General features: G+C 44.8%; 1 protein-coding gene across 1 annotated transcript in view; it reads left to right on the forward strand.

Moving 5' to 3' along the window:
* The window catches only part of CFAP47 (cilia and flagella associated protein 47), a 1,022,460-nt gene that overhangs the window by 284,943 nt on the left and 717,206 nt on the right, over nt 1-20,311 (forward strand). Inside the window, exons 26-28 of the mRNA XM_070750589.1 lie at nt 4,276-4,503; nt 9,451-9,551; nt 10,551-10,682. Of these exons, the coding sequence (XP_070606690.1) occupies nt 4,276-4,503; nt 9,451-9,551; nt 10,551-10,682 (461 nt within the window). The remainder of the gene's footprint in view (nt 1-4,275; nt 4,504-9,450; nt 9,552-10,550; nt 10,683-20,311) is intronic.

The raw sequence follows: 20,311 nt of genomic DNA on the forward strand, positions 1-20,311 counted from the left end.
CTCCACGATCACAATGTCTGGTGTGTTATGCTTCAGAATTCGGTCAGTCTGAAGTCGGAAGTCCGACAGTAGTTTTGCTTGTTCATTTTTGACCACTTTTTCGGCCTTATGATCCCACCAGTTCTTTGCCACTGGTAAATGGTAGTTCCGGCACAAGTTCCATTGGTCCTTAATTTGCTTCACCTTGAGAAGCTTCCTATTGTTGACCTCCATCAATGCTGACTCTTTGCTCCCCTTCACATAGTCAGCTAGTGCATGCTTCTCTTCTTCCACTGTCTGCTTCATTTGCAAAAGTCCTCTGCCGCCTATTTTCCTTGGTAAATACAGCCTGTCAACATCACTGCGGGGGTGTAGCGCATTAATTTTCTGGTTTTCCTGTCCAGGTTGTCCAGCTCTGCTTGAGTCCAGTTCACTATGCCAGCTGTGTATCTAATGAGAGGTACGGCCCAAGTATTTATAGCCTTGATAGTGTTGCCACGATTCAGTTTGCTCTTCAAAATTTTTCTGGTCCTCTGGATGTACTCTTTGCTGATCACAGTTTTCACATGGCCATGCTTGATATTATCCAGTTGCAAGATGCCCAAGTATCTGTAGGCTTCTGGCTGGTGGCACTTGATGGTTTGACCATTTGGCATTTCAATGCCCTCACTTTCAGTGATTTTTCCCCTTTTTCAGTGCCACTGTGGCACATTTATCCAGGCCAAACTCCATGCTGATGTCATTGCTGAAGATTCGCACATTGTTGATTAGTGACTGTATCTCAGTTTCTGATTTTCCGTACAACTTCAGGTCATCCATATACAGCAGGTGTGAAATTTTTGGTGAATTCCTAACAGTTTGGTAGCCTAGGTTTGTTTTCTGTAGGATGAGTGACAGCGGGATTATAGCGATGATGAATAGCAATGGGGACAAAGAATCCCCCTGGAAGATGCCCCTTCTGATGTTGACCAGTCCATAGCTTTCATTCCCAACAAAAAGCTCAGTCTTCCAATATTTCATCACCTTTTCTATGAATTTCTTGATGTTTTCATTGACTCCAATGACTTCCAGGCATTTTATGATCCAGCTGTGTGGCAATGAATCAAAGGCTTTCTTGTAGTCAATCCAGGTCATGTATAGGTTTGCTTTCCTGTTCTTACAGTTCTCCGAAATCATTTTATCAATTAGGAGCTGGTCTTTCGTACCTCTGCTTTGTCTTTTATTGCCCTTTTGTTCCACTGGCATGATGTCATTTTGTTCTAGGTAGTCCTGAATTCTGTCAGCTATGATATCTGTCAGCAGTTTGAGCATGGTCAGCAAACATGTTATTGGCCTGTAGTTTCCTGGTATGGCTCCTTTCGCTGCATCTTTCTGTATTAAATATGTTCTGCCAGTTATAAGCCATTCACTGATATTTCCTGTCTGCAGCATTTTGTTGAACAATTCGGCCATTTTTGGATGCAGGCTGGTCAGGTATTTCAGCCAAAAACCATGCAGCTGATCAGTGCCAGGGGATGTCCAGTTCTTTACCCTCTTCACTCTTTCTGCAATCATTTCAGGTGTTATCTTCAGCTGCTGCATATTGCTCCCTGAGAATTCCTTCTCAAACTCCTTTATCCACCCAGCACTCCTGTTATAGTCCTTTTCGACCTCTCAGAGATCTTTCCAGAACTTTGTTGTTATTTTCACCTCTGGCTTTTCAGTTTTCTTATCTGTTTGCTGATGCAGGTTCTGTTTAAGATTTTTTTGCCTCTTCTTCCGAACTATTTTCACCTTACGAACCCAAGCAGCTGCTGCTGGGATGAAGGGGTTTCTTTTTTTCTCCTTTTTTGAAGAAAGAAAAGGGAGTGGCGGCTTGGAGGAGGAAAGATTTTGCAGAGAACAAGGTGCTTGCAAAGGCACTGAAAGGGTGTCTTTTGAAGAAAGAAAAGGAAGGGGCGGCCCCCTTGCCTTTCTTCCTTCCCACTCACCCTTTAGCCTAGCCTTGCTTCTTCCACCCGCCCCCTTTAGCTGCTCTTCCCTGCCCTCTGTTCACCTCCCTTCTAAAGTTTGGGATTTTCCTGAAGGATTTGCACGCATTATTTGCTTTTACATTGATTGCTATGGGAAACATTGTTTCATCTTATGAACTTTTCACCTTACGAACCTCCTCCTGGAACCAATTAAGTTCCAATTAAGTTCATATGATGAGGTACCACTGTATTTGGTCCTTAAGTTCTTGCTGCCTTTGAGTCATAGTGCCAAGTGTCACATCTGCAGCTTCTTGCTGTCTTTCCAAGTTTTCATCAGGTTCCAGTTGTGCAGTGACTCCAGATCTTATTGGAGCTTCTGCTGGTGCCAGATCAGATTTTGGTATTTCTATTTTGCAAATTTTCTATATTTCTTCTAATTCGACTTCACTGAACATTTGGTTCCTGATTATGAGTTGTTGCTGATCGGCCAGTCGAAGTTCCGTTATTTTTGAGTCTGCATATTTTTGTTTCCATATTTGGAACATCCGTCTTTGATATCCACGTTTTTCAGGCTCTGAGTTGTAATAACACATTGTGATTGTGCAATTCTCTGACATTGAGAATTTCTGCTGCTTTTTGATTTTTAAGCTTTGTTTGTTTTGTTCCTGTAGCTCATTTAGTCTGGCTCCTCTGCTTTGACCACTCCGGCAAGGTTAGACCTCCCAGTAGTTTACACTACCACCAGCACAGCTCTCAGCTTCATTGAAGCACACAAGCCCCACTACCAGGACAAGGCATACCCATCAGTGGGGATTATTATCATCATCATCATCATCATCATCATCATCATCATCATCATCATTTAGACTTGTATGCCGCCCCTCTCCAAAACTCTATGTGTGGATTTCTGACTAATTTGCCCCCTTCCGTCAGTTTCATGACTGTGTTGATGGTGGTGGACATGCTGACAAAGAAACTTTGACTATTAACTATTTTATGCCTTGAAATCTTTTACGCAATATATCTTATTTATATGATATTTTTAGACTCTATGTGATCTTTAATTATAGTCGGTAGCTGATCCAGCCAGAACAGATTGTTCATCACCCTGTTTATGCACACTCAGTGATGTCATGGAAAATTATCAGGCAGACCAACAGCAGATTCATTAACAATTGGATTTTCTGGTGAATCAGTTGATTCAAGTCCAAGCTCACACAGCCCAGCCTTTGCTTCCTCCTCGTGGAATCTGCCATCTGGCCATGCCAGATAAATTTACTGATAATCCTGTCTTATTTCCTGCTTTCTTGGGACAATGTCAAATGTTCATAAATCTCAGAGCTGTTGACATTCCTCTCAATAGAGATAAGGTTGGCTTTGTGATAAATCTGGAAGGGCAGCTCAGTGGGCTATTCCATTGCTTGTGCAGCATAGCCCCCTCCTTCAGAATTTCCAGGGTTTTTGTAATCATATGCAGCAGATGTTTGCAGACCCTGTCAGAGTTCAAATGGTTACCAGGCTATTAAAGAAATTGAATGATTCAACATTGCAGTTCTGAATCATTTTGCATTTTTTAAAGACTTTGAAGTTAAATTTCTTAAATCATGTGGAACTGCACCATTCAAAAAGGAAGAAAACAAATCCACTCAATATGACCTTGACCTATTTGGACAGGGAGCGTCTGCTCATAGTCGCTCATGCCCTTATCACCTCGATATTTGACAACTGCAAGGTTCTCTACATGGGGCTACCTTTGAAAAGTGTTCGGAAACTATAAATTGTGCAGAATGCTGTAGCGTGAGCAATCATGGGCTTGACAAGGTATGCCCATGTTTCTCCAGCACTCCATGGAATGCACTGGCTGCCAATTGGTTTCTGAACCCGATTCAAAGTGTTGGTTATGACCTATAAAGGCCTAGATGGCACGGGACCAGATTACTTACGGGACTGCTTTCTGCCGCACGAATCCCAGCGTCCGGTTAGGTCCCACAGAGTTGGCCTTCTCCAGGTCTTGTCAACTACACAATGTCACTTGGTGGGTCCTAGGAGAAGAGCCTTCTCTCTGGGGGGGCCGGCCCTCTGGAGTAAACTCACCCTAGAGATTTGCACTGCCCCCACCCCACAGTAAGTAATGTTAAGTTAAATGTAACTTTCAGTAACTTTCCTTTAAATCTAGCTATTTTAACAGAGATTTTATTGATAATTTACATTTCACTGTGTGTTTTTCCTTTAAAAATTACTGTTTTAGATTAATGATGAGATAGGTGTCAAATAAATTTAATAAATTATTAATTTAAATCCTGTAACTTTGAAATTTTATGTCTTATTCTCTTGGTTTTAACAGGCCATCGGTTTTACAAGTTGAAATTCCAGAACTTGATTCTGGAGATTGCGATGGTGGTACTAGTGCTCAACAGAGACATCCCTTAAGGGTGCACTTTCCTGAAGGCAATAGAATTGAAATAACACCAGAAGGAAGCTGCATTGGATTCAGCTGCCACATTGATTTCATTTCTTCAAAGCCATTGTCTTTTTTGAAGAATGTATTCTTTGTTGATGAAGAAAGAAACAGGTAGCTGCAATATGACTTCTTAGACAATTAAGTAACTTAACACATTTCAGGGCTCAAAATTATTTTACTTATATGAAAGTATATGCATAATTTGAAATATTTTATGTACCCATATTTTATTGCTAAAGTACTAAAAATTTTGGCTACTACAAAAAAAATTACTTTAGAAAGAGTGTCAGCATATACCATCTGCTATAGGTTTTTGTTCAAAAGTTAGCATATAGAAAGAAATACATGAGGGGAATTATTAATTCTCTGTGACATAACAAGCTTGAGTTAGAAATGAAATGGTAGTAGTAACCTGTATAGAAACTCTTCGGAGAGGGGCGGCATACAAATCTAATAAATAAATTTGACCTTTAAATAGAATGATTAGAGCAATAATACTTTATGATTACAGTTATCCAAGATCAAAAAGTATATATACGGCGGTCAAAATTCATCACTGCTATTGCTTTATATGAACTGAATTGGGGGGGAAATCTAATACATTCATTGTAACTGTAGTTGTTATTACAAGGAAATCAGTATCATGGGGGCAGATAAGTATATTGGAAAGAGATTTGATCAAAATAGGAAGTGTAACATACATATATATGTGACATATATATGACATACATATATATGTGACATATATATATATATATATATATATATATATATATATATATGTGTGTGTATATATATGTGTGTATATATATATATATATATATATATATGTGTGTGTGTGTGTGTGTGTGTGTGTGAATGATGAGGCAGCAGCCATCTCGATCACCGGAACATAGAAACTTTAATAAAACCACTTAGCTTTCGTTAGCGTGCTGCTAACTTCGTCAGAGTATTAAAATGCCATGGGAGACAATCACCTTTATAAAGCATTATTCAGTCTGCTCATTGCCCGCGTCATAGGGCCACACCCTTCCCTCCCCTCTGCGGCAAGCCTAATTGTGGGCTTGCTCATGCTGGCTAACGGGGGATCTACCGCTTTTACTTGTGTCTTTTGCCTCTTTCCCTCCCCAAGGGAGGAGGTGGAGTTATGAGGCAATACTTCGGAGGTGTTTGGTATTACTTTCCCCCCCCCCCCCCATTATCGTTGTTATTTTCTATAGTGGTACATGTCTGCTCTTGCAATTTTTTTGCCCATGCCCTCGTCTTAGGTCTGCACTGTTCTAATCCCCCCTTGTCCCCTGTGTTGGCACTGCATTGTGCCCCTCCCCCTCTACCTCCATGTTGCTCCAGTATGTTCCCTTGCTTCCCGTTGGGGGTTGCTCTACCCTCATTTAACTGGTTTCTATGCCCGGCCTGGGGAATTCTGTTAGGGGCTTTATCCAATCCTAATGACCTATCCCCTTTAAGTCGTTGCTGGTGCCTTAAAGCCTGGTATGCCGATGGCATATCAATATGTCTATTTAAAGAATTTTCATTGGAGAACCAGGCTTCCTTTAGGAGGCGACCTCCCTTGGTTTCATCTCGCGCCAGAATCTCAGTTCCCTGGAAATCGAAGCCATGATCCTGCTCCTGCATGTGTATCCAAATCTGGGAACGCTGTTCATGACGTCGGACCGCCAATTTGTGTTCGTGTATACGAGTTCTCAATCTTTTTGCCGTTTCCCCCACATAGTGGTGTGCACAATTATTGCAGTTTATACGGTAAATTACCGAGGAGGACTCCTCCTTCACTAAGGTTTCCTTCGGGCGCATTACTGATTTTCTCAAAGTTTGATCTGGCTTGTGCGCTACTTTGACCCCGTGGGGTGCCAGTATGCGTGCGGCTGTTTCGGATACCCCTTGTATGTACGGGAGTACCCTCCACGCTGATGTTTCATTTGCGCTTTCAGTAGGTTGCCGGAGTCTAGGTGTGATGCACCGTTGGATAAAATCTCTCGAGTAGCCATGACGTATACAAGTTTGATAAAGATACGCTCGTTCTTTTTGTTTGGCTGCCCGTGTGCTACAGTGAGTTTTTATCCTATTAAATAATGTCCGTATACAACTGACCTTATGTGCGTTGGGGTGATTGCTTTCGTTGTGTAACATGCGGTCCGTGTTGGTGGTCTTCCGGTATACCTCCGTGTCGATGCTTCCATCTGGGTTCCGGTTAATCTGTACATCTAGAAAGGCCAGTTTACTGTTGGCCTCCTCCTCCACCGTAAACTGAATGTCCGGATATATGGAATTAAGAATTCCCATAAACCTGATTTTATCCCGTTGTTTAATAATGGTAAACGTGTCGTCGACGTAGCGTGTCCAGAACTTGGGCTTATATATTTCCATGGCTTCTCTTTCCAATTGCTGGAGAACTGCTTCTGCAATCACGCCTGAAATTGGGGATCCCATCGGCGTGCCCTTTATTTGTTCGTATATCTGGCCGTTGAATGTAAAGTATGTTTTTAGGCAGAATTTTAATAGTTGGATGAGGTCATCCGTGCTGAGGGCCTTACAGTGTTTTGGTTCTGTTGTTGCCAACAAATTGCTAATGGTTTGGATTGCTAGATCCTGGGGGATAGATGTAAATAGTGAAATCACGTCGAATGATACCATTACCTCATCTTCCTCCACCACCACCCCTTTAAGCTGTTCTAAAAAGTCTGTAGCCGAACGTACGGTGGTGGTGGTCCCTTCAACCAGCCATTGTAGTTGGCCATGTAGCCATTTGGCCAAACCAAATGTAGGGGTGCCACGGAGAGAAACAATGGGGCGTAAGGGTACCTCCGCCTTACGCCCCATTGTTTCTCTCCGTGGCACCCCTACATTTGGTTTGGCCAAATGGCTACATGGCCAACTACAATGGCTGGTTGAAGGGACCACCACCACCGTACGTTCGGCTACAGACTTTTTAGAACAGCTTAAAGGGGTGGTGGTGGAGGAAGATGAGGTAATGGTATCACTCGACGTGATTTCACTATTTACATCTATCCCCCAGGATCTAGCAATCCAAACCATTAGCAATTTGTTGGCAACAACAGAACCAAAACACTGTAAGGCCCTCAGCACGGATGACCTCATCCAACTATTAAAATTCTGCCTAAAAACATACTTTATATTCAACGGCCAGATATACGAACAAATAAAGGGCACGCCGATGGGATCCCCAATTTCAGGCGTGATTGCAGAAGCAGTTCTCCAGCAATTGGAAAGAGAAGCCATGGAAATATATAAGCCCAAGTTCTGGACACGCTACGTCGACGACACGTTTACCATTATTAAACAACGGGATAAAATCAGGTTTATGGGAATTCTTAATTCCATATATCCGGACATTCAGTTTACGGTGGAGGAGGAGGCCAACAGTAAACTGGCCTTTCTAGATGTACAGATTAACCGGAACCCAGATGGAAGCATCGACACGGAGGTATACCGGAAGACCACCAACACGGACCGCATGTTACACAACGAAAGCAATCACCCCAACGCACATAAGGTCAGTTGTATACGGACATTATTTAATAGGATAAAAACTCACTGTAGCACACGGGCAGCCAAACAAAAAGAACGAGCGTATCTTTATCAAACTTGTATACGTCATGGCTACTCGAGAGATTTTATCCAACGGTGCATCACACCTAGACTCCGGCAACCTACTGAAAGCGCAAATGAAACATCAGCGTGGAGGGTACTCCCGTACATACAAGGGGTATCCGAAACAGCCGCACGCATACTGGCACCCCACGGGGTCAAAGTAGCGCACAAGCCAGATCAAACTTTGAGAAAATCAGTAATGTGCCCGAAGGAAACCTTAGTGAAGGAGGAGTCCTCCTCGGTAATTTACCGTATAAACTGCAATAATTGTGCACACCACTATGTGGGGGAAACGGCAAAAAGATTGAGAACTCGTATACACGAACACAAATTGGCGGTCCGACGTCATGAACAGCGTTCCCAGATTTGGATACACATGCAGGAGCAGGATCATGGCTTCGATTTCCAGGGAACTGAGATTCTGGCGCGAGATGAAACCAAGGGAGGTCGCCTCCTAAAGGAAGCCTGGTTCTCCAATGAAAATTCTTTAAATAGACATATTGATATGCCATCGGCATACCAGGCTTTAAGGCACCAGCAACGACTTAAAGGGGATAGGTCATTAGGATTGGATAAAGCCCCTAACAGAATTCCCCAGGCCGGGCATAGAAACCAGTTAAATGAGGGTAGAGCAACCCCCAACGGGAAGCAAGGGAACATACTGGAGCAACATGGAGGTAGAGGGGGAGGGGCACAATGCAGTGCCAACACAGGGGACAAGGGGGGATTAGAACAGTGCAGACCTAAGACGAGGGCATGGGCAAAAAAATGGCAAGAGCAGACATGTACCACTATAGAAAATAACAACGATAATGGGGGGGGGGAAAGTAATACCAAACACCTCCAAAGTATTGCCTCATAACTCCACCTCCTCCCTTGGGGAGGGAAAGAGGCAAAAGACACAAGTAAAAGCGGTAGATCCCCCGTTAGCCAGCATGAGCAAGCCCACAATTAGGCTTGCCGCAGAGGGGAGGGAAGGGTGTGGCCCTATGACGCGGGCAATGAGCAGACTGAATAATGCTTTATAAAGGTGATTGTCTCCCATGGCATTTTAATACTCTGACGAAGTTAGCAGCACGCTAACGAAAGCTAAGTGGTTTTATTAAAGTTTCTATGTTCCAGTGATCGAGATGGCTGCTGCCTCATCAGTTTTGGTTTTCCAACTTCCAGCTAGTAAATTGATTGTCTAATTTTTAATTTTACATTCCACAGTGAATAGTTCTCCCCCCTAGAATGACAATCTATTATAAAAGTAATGGTGACAAACATGTTTTATTTACTTACAAGCATTTCCCATATATAATGCAGTGTGTTCAATTCTACGTGGAGGCCAGGAAATTTAGGAAAACTGAGAATTTAATTATAAAATTCTGCTAATGGCTAGGAAATATTCAACTATATTTTTAATGAAAATTATTCTATTTTTAGATTCTCACTTCAAGTGTCTGCCACCGCAGAGAATTGCCTTCTTACAGTGTATCCATACTTGGCTTGTCATCTTACTAGCCAACAAATTGTTTTGGAAAATGGTGAGTAGTTTCTGATTTATTTTGATTATATTCTAATTAGTATTGCTTCAAATATTTGACAATTTTAATGTGCTTTATCAAGACTGTTTCTTTCATTGTTTTCAGTCACCAAAAGTCCTTAGATTTTATACAAAGTACATCCTGATGCTTGGATTGGTGAGACAATATTAACAGTTATAAAAGTAGATTTGAAGAGTAATAAATTATTGTGAATGCTAAAATAAGGCTGGTAGACACAAACAGTGGGCTGAAATAAGAAATAAATAAGATTGCTGTACACAAAGTTTAGAACTGATGTTGTTAACAGTTGAGTTTGCAATATATAAACAAGCTAACAATGAATGTTTGTTTGCATTGAAGTACTATAGCTTTTAAGAGGTAGTGTTGCAAATTGCCATAAGAGGGAGCCAGAAATCATGATTCTCTTTCTCTGCTCTCTCTGTTCTTTTTGCTGATTCACTGTGACTGATGTAGTAAACTTTGTGGGTTCGATGTTAGTTTAATGTACTTGTAAGCTGTAATGTATGTACATATAATATGTAAGACAAATGTAGGTTTGTAATATTATCATTGTATTGAGATATATTGACTGATTTGAATGTGAATGACCAGACTGTTTAACTTGACTGTGCTATTTCTAAAGTAAACACTATTTTATACACTTTAATGGATCTGTTTTGTATGACTGAATAATTACTCATATCTCCTGGATATCTGCTGAAATCCCACGTTTCCTCTGTGCATGTCCTTCATAACTCAAAGGTCTTTCTGCACACTCCTCCCTTCCTTCCTTCCTTCCTCCCTCCCTCCCTCCCTTCCTTCCCTGATATGCTTAGATGATAAGAATTTGTCATGAATGCGATGGATTAGTATTAACTTATACTACTTTGAATTCATGATATATTTGTGCATAATATACAGTTAAATATTTTAGAAGGTAGTTTTAGAATGACCTGTATCCTTCATGATGTTTTTTGTGTGTGTTTTTATCATACTTAGATTCTAGTAAAATATTTTACAGCACTGGAGATATTTTACAACATCCATGCTATATTCCTGGAACATGTGTACAGTCATCTTCCAGTATTATTGATCCAGTTTCCAACTCTGATTATGAAAATTCTGTTTCAGGTATAATTTGCAAATGATCTCTAAAATGAAGTAATGATTGAGAAGGATTGGTTGAGCTTCTCAAGAGTTATTTGAGATAGTAAAGTCTGTGCTTCTCCCCAAGATTTGCAGCTCGGTATAAATGGCATAGTTGTTGAACAAATGAGATATCTATTTGAGAGTCCTGATTTATATAGCAAAGAAAAGTTCATTAATCAGATTTTAATTTGCTCAGTTTTCAAATACCATATTTTTTGGTGTATAAGATGTACTTTTCCTCCCTAAAAAAGGCTGATAATTAGGGTGCGCCTTATACTCTGAATGTAGCTTTTTTTCCCCCAGCCATAACTAGCTGCTAACAATCTTCCCAGCTCTTACTTTGCAGGCTCTTTCATTGTTTCTCTCTGCAAATAATGTTTTCCAAGCCCTAAGTCTTTGCAGGGCTTTTTTTTCCATTACTCTAACTTGCTCTGAGTAAGTTTCTTTCCAGCCCTAACCAGATGGTAACAATGTTCCCAGCACTTACTGGCTTGCAAGCTCTTTCATTTTTACTCTCTGTCAAGAATATTTTCCAAACTCTGTCTTTGATTGATTGATTGATTTTCATTCTCTATTTGCTCCAAATGTTTTTTTCCAGCCCTAACCAGGTGCTATTAATGTATCCAAGCCCTTTCATTGTTACTCTCTGTGAAGAATGTTTTCCAAGCCCTAGTCTTTGCTCTACTTGCTCTGACTTTTTTTCCCCAGGTGCTAATGATGTCCCCAGCTATATTACTGGCTTGCAAGCTCTTTCATTGTTACTGTCTCAGAATAATTTTTTAAAGCCCTTAACCAGGGGATAAAATAAAGTGATGAAGCTGATCAGATTAAGGACACTAACCAGATGAATACCTGATAAGCAGATTCTTTTCCCTATTTTCCTCCCCAAAAACTAAGGTGCGTCTTATATTCTGGTGTGTCTTATACTCCGAAAAATACGGTATACACTAATATCAAATAGTTCTGTCTTTGGAACTAAAGACACTAAATAATTTTTCAAGAAGTAGTTTTGATTGTGATATACTAAAATAGTGTAATATGATTCTGCACAATGAATGTTAAAATTATATTGAAAGTACCAGTTGTTATTAATATTATTAATATTAATATCTGAAAGAACAATAAAAAAATGTTTCTTTGGAAAACTTATGCCAAAGAAAAGGAAAGTCCTGTTCAGGTACCATCTGGTTTATTTAATTCAAAACCAGTTCTTTGAACCTTGCTTGGGAATTATTAGTCAGCCAGTGGAACTGATACAAAGAAAAAAGAAGAAGCTTAGTTGCTTTTTGTAATAGTTTCAAAGGGAGACCAATATAGAATGAATTATAGTAATCAAGACAATTAAGACATGGTTCATCATAGCTAAATTAGAACATTTAATAAAATATTAATATTGGAACACCAAATCTTATTCTGTGCAAAAGATCTTCTGGCAAGAAACAATTTGCTAGGCCAGTGATAGCAAACTGTTTTCTCCTTGGGTGTCAAAAGAGGGTGGACTGCATGTGTGAGTGTCCCCACCTATAATTCAATGCCTGGGGAGGATGAAAACAGTTTCCTCCACCCCCTGGAGGCCCTCTGGAGGCTGGAAATGGCCTGTTTCTCAGCTTCTGGTGGACCCAGTAAGCTTGTGTTTCGCTCTCCCCAGGCTCCAAAGGCTTCCCAAAGGTAAACCCCCTCCCCATCTTCCTTGGAGGCTCTCTGGAAGCTAAAAATGCCCTCCCTGAGTCTCTGTGCAAGCAAAAAATCAGCTGGCCAGCACACACATGCATGTTGGAGTTGAGCTAGGGTCATGGCTCATGTGCCAGCTGATATGGCTCTGCATGCCACCTGTGGAACCCACGACATAGGTTCACTATCACTCTGTAAGGCCCGTGGTGAAGTTGCTCAGATTCAGATGTACCTGGACTCCGATTGGGCAATGTCGACCAAGACAATAGGTACAAGTCTTAGTCCTGTTGTATAGGATGAGTTCAGTCCGGTGACACATGAGGAAGTGAACAAGGCCATGGGAGCAATGGGGTCCTTTACCTGTTTACTGGACCCATGCCCCTCCTGGCTGGTTTCGGCCAATAAGGAGGTGACATGTGGCTGGATCCAGGCAGTAATCCATGCCTCCTTGAGTAAGAGGTCCTTCCCGCAGTTTCTTAAGGAGGCTGTGGTGCAACCCCTCCTCAGGAAGCCTTCCCTAGATCCAGCCAATTTGAAAAACTATCATCCTGTTTCCCAGCTGTCTTTTATAAGTAAGTTTGTTGAGAATGTGGTGGCGCTCTGTTGTGAGTGATCTTTGTCCACCTCAGGCCATGCCTGATTCTGAGGACGATGAGTCATGTCCCTCAGGATATCCTTGGCCAGGGAGTCTGTCAGAGGAAGCTGAGGCCGAAAGTGAGGCAGACAGTGATTTGGGAGAGACTGAGATGGCTGATATTACAGTGCAAATTGATTTATCAGGAGATGATTCCATATTCATGATATGGAAGGATGGCAAGAAGAGAAGAGGAAATCCAGAGTAAAAGGTATTAATCCACAGGAGTAGCTCTTGGGTGTGTGATGTCACTTCCAGGATACATAGAAGAGTGGCTGGGAAAGAGGAGGTGTGGTCTGACAATGTTGTAACAAAAAATGGCCGAGAATATGTGGTGTTCCTGAACAAATATGTTAAAATCCTAAATTTTGTCTTTCTGAGATATTCTGAAAACTGCATCTCTATGTTTGTAATAAAGCTTGCGGTGAGCCTTTGATTTAAGCCTTGATTTATTAGCCTTGTAATCTAAGAATTTGCAGAGGATTGGAATGTTGGCACAGTTCCCAGAGTTTGAGTCCAAGCCAAGATAGACTGGACTTTGCCTTGCAAAGATATTCATATATTATGCTTGTGTGAAACAATAAAGAGAATTTTATTTCAAAGAAATTGGTTTTTGAGCCTTGGAAAATTACTGGAGACCAAGCATAGAACACGCTCCAGCTCCTATGATCCTTGGATGAAACCAATTATCTAGACCCGTATTAGTCGGGTTTCAGGCCTGACTACAGCACTGAACCGCTTTGGTCACACTAATGGAAGATCTCTAGTGAGCCCAAGATGGGGGTCAGTCCACCATCTTGGTGCTCCTTGACCTCTCAGCAACTGACCGTGGTATCCTTCTGTGATGGTTGGAAGGCTTGGGAGTGGGAGGCACCATTCTCTGGTGGTTCTCCTATCTCTCTAATCTGTCACAGTCAGTGTCGTTTGGGGGCTAGATATCAACCCATAGGCTGTTCCTTTGTGGGTGGCTGTTCCTTGTGCCTCAGGGGTCGGTTCTCTCCCTGCTCCTATTTAACATGTACATGAAACTGCTGGGTGAGATCATCCAAAGGCATGGGGTGAGCTGTCATCAGTATGCTGATGATACCCAGTTTTATATCTCCATCCCTTGCCAATTTAACAAAGTGGTGGACATTACCTGGAGGCTGTGAGGATCTGGATGGGTGTTAACAGACGCAAACTCAACCCGCACAAGACTGAATGGCTGTGGGCATTGCCTCCAAAGGACATTTCGATCCATCCATCCTTGGCTCTGGGGGGAAATACTAACACCTGCAGAGCAGATCCACAACTTGGGTATCCTAGTTCTGTAACTGAGACTAGACAATCATCTCTCGGCTTTGGCTAGAGGGGCTTTTGCATAGGCTCATCTTGTGCACTATTTGTGGCTCTACTTAGATCAGGAATCTCTGCTCACAGTCAATGACACTCTTATCACCTCATGTCTTGACTATTGCAATGCATTCTACATGGGACTACCCTTGAAAAGTATTTGGAGACTACAATCACTGTTCCCTCTAACGTGCGCAGCGCACTGGGGCACGGGCAAAAACCAAACTCAGCACACTGTTTTCTAAGCCCGCGCAGAGGAGTCGGCGCCATATCTCCCCACCCGACAGCTGATCTGCTCCTCCCAAGCTGACAGTCAGGAAGAAACCCCTGTGGACTCTGAGCCCTGCCCGGCTTCTCTGGCTCTGTCTGGGGTTGCCATCGCACGCTGCCACCCTGCAGCTGCTGTTGCGTACGCCCACATCATCTGCAACCTCCCAAAGGCACACCCGAAGGCAGAAGATTGCGATGGGGGCTGAGGGAGCCCAGCACCCTTGTGCCAATCAAGGTCACCCTGTGGGCTTTCTCCAGCATCAGGATGGACAGAGCGCTGCGGGACCTACGCCTGCTTTTCTTTAACTGCCGCCACGCGCCCTGTGTCACTTGCCCGGCGGAGGGCGTTTCTCGCAAGGTCTTTCCTCCCTGCCGGCACCACCCCCAGTTTGGATGGGGGCAGCTAGCCGCCAAGGGCATCCGAAATTGAGGCGCTGCCGTCAGGGACCCCACCAGAAACACCCTCCAACAGGCAAGTGAGATGGGGCACATGGCGGCAGCTGAAGAAAAGCAGGCTTGCAGCCCTCGGCCCTCTGCGCATCCAGATGCTGGAGAAAGCCCGCGCAACGGCCTTGATCGGTGCGAGGGCTCCATCAGCCCCCCCATCCCAATCCTGCAGCCAAAGAGAAAGAAAAAAGGAGATTAAAGCGAAAGAAAAACAGAAATGAAGGTGAGAGAAATCAGAGCAAAAGGGGAAAAACAAATGAGAGAGAGGAGGGGGAAAGGAAAAGTACACAGAAATGAGGGAGAACTGGAAGGAAAGAAAAAGAGAGGGAAGAGAGGGAAGAGAGAGAGAAAGAAGTGGAGAGAAAGAAAGAAAAGGGAAAGAGAGGGAGGGAAAGAGAGAAGTGGAGATGAAGGAAGGAGGGAAGGAAAGAGAAATGGAGGGAAGAAGGAAGGAAGGAGGAGGAATTCTGGTTCCGGTTGAGCAGCAGGAAGGAAGAAGGAGACCACTGCTCCGCTGGACTACAGTAATAACATCAATAATATAGGTAATTTTGAATTAGTTTGAAAGCCAGCGTGCGTATTCAGTGAGCCGAACGTTCCTCGTTTTGGTGTCCGGTTCCTGTGTGGTGTCCTCTCCTTGTTTTTTGCTGTGGGAGAGCTGAGAGCTGAGAGCCCCGATCAGCTGGGGCTCGGAAGATGGTGGCCGCTGTAGAACGAGCTAATTGCCCTGCCTCTGAGTCCTTTTCCTGAGTTTCTCTTTCGCTCCGGCAGCAATCCACGCTGAGACTGAGGCTGGGGTGGACGAATGAAGGAGTTTTGGGCGAGTTTCTTGAACGAGCAAGCCAGTGAGCCGAATGAGTTGGACTGCATTGGAGGAGGACGTTCTTGAAAACAATGCGATCAGCCAGGCAGACCCGGGACGCCGAGCAGCTGTACGGTGGGTGTGCTCGGCGCTGGGGGACCTGGTGGACGGAGGACCAACCATTGCGATAGGAGAGAGGAGACTGAAAGGAGACCAAGGGAGGAGGACTGGTAGACTGAGGTCTGGTGGTGGGAGAGTCATGCAGAGGCTGTATTCTACGACTTGGGGCCAGGAGATTAAGAGATGCACCCCAATACTAGCGGAAGCATTGACAGATATCTGGAGCGACTTACGAGAATGGAGAGGGGCCGTGAAGATGGGGGAGGCAAAAAGAATGTGATACAGCTGGATGAACAGTATACCCTGGAAATGGACACCCCCTCCCTATTCTGGGGGGGGGGAGAGATATATTGAATGATCCTTGACTTTTGAATAACCTTGACTCTGCCCCTGAGAACTTGGCACTTTGAGAAACTTGGCACTTTTGAGAAACTTGGCACTTTGAGAAACTTGGCACTTTGGGAAACTTGGCACTTTTGAGAACTTTAGCACTTTTACTACTTGCTGCTGACCGGATTTTCTAAATGAATTGAATTATTGCACTATTACCTATATTTGTATTTTCTGCATTTTTTATTTTTTATTCAGCTTTATTGGTGTTTTAATATTAATACTTTTAATTATTAATTATTAATTGATTATATTTTAATTAAATTGTTGGGTTTTTAAAAAAAATGATGGATAGTTGGGGTGGGTGTAGGATGTATGGAATGAATGAATGGGATGGGTGGGATGGGTGGGGTTACAATGTGAGTGAGATGAATGGGAATGATGTAAATAATATATCTGGCCTACTTGGCGCAGGAGAGGCAGGAGGGGGGAGAGCACCTATCTCTGGGGTGACAGAGAGTCAGGATATTCCGGTGTTGCTGGGGAGAGGCAGATATGGTGGGAGCCACGGAGCTAGCCATTCCAGGGGAACAAGGGATCGTTGCTTAATAACGATCCCTTGTTCTGGCTCCGTGAGCCCAACCCTGGGCACTGGTAATGAGTGTAATTCTGGCCCTGGACTCAGGTTGCTGCTACTCAATGCCAGGTGGGTCGTAAATAAAGCTCTCCTCATCCGGGATTTGATCCTGGATGAGGAGGCCGACCTGGCATGTGTAACTGAAACCTGGTTGGGCCCAGAGGGAGGAGTTCCTCTCTCTAAAATCTGCCCAACCGGGTTTCAGATATGGCATCAACCTCGACCCCAGGGAAGGGGGGGAAGAGTGGCTATTATAGCCAGGGAGAGCCTTCACATGCGTAGACTCGTTGCTCCGGAGATTGCAGGTTGCGAGTCCCTCCTGGTGAAGTTGGACTTAGGGGTTCAGGTGGGCTTGTTTCTCACGTACCTGCCTCCCAGCTGCGTGGCACAAGCCCTGCCTGTGCTACTCGAGGAGGTAGCCGGGCTGGCGGTGGGGTTCCCCAGACTTATTGTCTTGGGGGACCTCAACCTGACATCACTCGGCGAATCCTCTGGACTGACACAGGAGTTCATGGCCACCATGGCAGCCATGGACCTGACCCAAGTAGTACAGGGTCCGACTCACGAGGGGGGGCACGCACCCAACATGGTATTCCTCTCTGAGCAACTGAGTAATGGTCTGAGACTAAGGGGCTTAGAAGCGTTGCCTTTGTCATGGTCAGACCATTTTCTGCTGTGGCTTGACTTCCTGGCTCCAATCCTCCTCCGCAGGGAGGCGGAACCAATTAAGTTGTTCCGCCCCAGGCGCCTGATGGATCCAGAAGGTTTTCAGAAGGCACTTGGGGTTCTTCCAGATACACTTGTCCACAGTTCGGAAGAGTCTCTGGCTGAGGCCTGGAACAAGGCGGCAGCAGAGGCCCTTGACCGAATTGCGCCATTGCGACTTCTACACGGCGCTAGACCCCATAGAGCTCCATGGTTCAACGAGGAGCTCCGGGAGTTGAAACGCCAGAAGAGACGTCTAGAGAAGCAATGGAGGAAGAGTAAGTCCGAATCCGATCGAACACTTGTAAGAACTTATATTAAGACTTAGAAAGTGGCGGTCAAGGCGGCAAGATGCGCATATCATGCCGCCTTGATTGCATCAGCGGAATCCCACCTGGCTGCTCTGTTTAGGGTGACCCGCTCCCTTCTTAACCAGGAGGGAGTTCGGGAGCCCTTACAGAGTAGTGCCGAGGACTTTAACACGTTTTTCGCTGATAAAATCGCTCGGATCCGAGCAGACCTCGACTCAAATTGTAAAACAGAGTTGACTGACGAGTCAGTCGAGGTGACTGGGGCTAAACGTCTTTGTCCATCTGTCTGGGGGGAGTTTGACTTGGTGACACCTGATGAAGTGGACAAGGCCATTGGAGCTGTAAGCTCCGCCACCTGTTTACTGGATCCGTGTCCCTCTTGGTTGGTTTCGGCCAGTCGAGAGGTGACACGGAGCTAGGTCCAGGAGATCGTCAACGCGTCCTTGGGGAGGGGGTCCTTCCCGGCTCCTTATAAGGAGGCACTTGTGCGCCCCCTCCTCAAGAAGCCTTCCCTGGCCCCAGCCGTGCTCAATAACTACCATCCAGTTTCCAACCTTCCCTTTATGGGGAAGGTTGTTGAGAAGGTGGTGGCGCGTCAACTCCAGCGGTCCTTGGAAGAAGCTGATTATCTAGGCCCTCAACAGTCTGGATTCAGGCCCGGTTACAGCACGGAAACTGCTTTGGTCGCATTGATGGATGATCTCTGGCGGGCCCAGGACAGGGGGTTGTTTTCTGTCCTGGTGCTTCTTGACCTCTCAGCGGCTTTTGATACCATCGACCATGGTATCCTTCTGTGCCGGCTGGAGGGGTTGGGAGTGGGAGGCACTGTTCTTCAGTGGTTCTCCTCCTACCTCTCTGGTCGGCCGCAGTCGGTGTTAGTGGGGGGTCAGAGGTCGACCTCTAGGTCTCTCCCATGTGGGGTATCTCAGGGGTCGGTCCTCTCCCCCTGCTATTTAATATCTACATGAAACCGCTGGGTGAGATCATCCAATGGCATGGGGTGAGGTATCATCAATATGCCAATGATACCCAGTTATACATCTCCACCCCATGTCCAGTCAACGAAACAGTGGAAGCGATGTGCCGGTGCCTGGAGGCTGTTGGGGCCTGGATGGGTGTCAACAAACTCAAACTCAACCCAGACAAGATGGAGTGGCTGTGGGTCCTGCCTCCCAAGGACAATTCCATCTGTCCGTCCATTACCCTGGGGGGAGAATCATTGATTCTGCTGCACAAATCCCAGTGACCAGTTAGGTCCCACAGAGTTGGCCCCCTCCGGGTCCCGTCAACCAAACAATGTTGCTTGGCAGGACCCAGAGGAAGAGCCTTCTCTGTGGTGGCCCTGATCCTCTGGAACCAACTCCCCCCAGAGATTAGAATTGCCCCCACCCTCCTTGCCTTTCGTAAGCTGCTTAAAACCCACCTCTGCCGCCAGGCATAGGGGAACTAAGATACACTTTCCCCCTAGGCCTTTAAAATTTTATGCATGGTATGTTTGTATGTATGACTAGTTTTTATATAATGGGTTTTTTACCTGTTTTTTTAGTATTGGATTTTGTTGTACTGTTTTACTGCTGTTGTTAGCCGCCCCGAGTCTGCGGAGAGGGGCGGCATACAAATCCAATAAATAAATAAATAAATAAATAAATAAAATGAATGTAGGGACAGAGGAAGGAAAAACATTTGGGTGTGTGTGTACTTTTTAAAATTTTTCTCTCAACATACATTCAAACAATACAGTGTACCATCTAATTTTCCATGAATAAAATGCAGTACAGTGATCCCTCTATTATCGCGAGGGTTCCATTCCAAGACCCCTCGCGATAATCGATTTTTTGGGATGTAGGGTTGCGGAAATAAAAACACCATCTGCGCATGCGCGCCCTTTTTTCTATGGCCGTGCATGCGTAGATGGTGGAGTTTGCGTGGGCGGCGGGGGAAGACCCAGGCAAGGTTCCTTCGTCCGCCTAGCAGCTGATCTGCTTGGCAGCGCAGCAGCAGTGAGGAGCCGAAGATCCGGGTTTCCCCTTTCCGTGGGCAGCGGGGAATCCCGGATCTTCGGCTCCTCGCTGCTGCTGCGCTGCCGAGCAGATCAGCTGCTAGGCGGACAAAGGAACCTTCCCTGGGTCTTCCCCCGCCGCCCACGGAAAGGGGAAACCCGGATCTTCGGCTCCTCGCTTCCTTACGCCAAACGCGTATTTTTTGAGCTGCTTGTGGGAGTGGCTTTGTGCAGAAGGAAAAGAGGGAGGAGGGAGAATGGCTGAGGGACCCCCCTTCCCCTCTGTAGCGAAGGGTGCGCGTGCTTGCTCTGGGCGGTTGCGTGACTGATTAAAAAGGTGGCGACTGGGAAAG

The sequence above is a fragment of the Erythrolamprus reginae genome, chromosome 4 (assembly GCF_031021105.1).
Source record: "Erythrolamprus reginae isolate rEryReg1 chromosome 4, rEryReg1.hap1, whole genome shotgun sequence".
Lineage (NCBI taxonomy): Eukaryota > Metazoa > Chordata > Lepidosauria > Squamata > Dipsadidae > Erythrolamprus > Erythrolamprus reginae.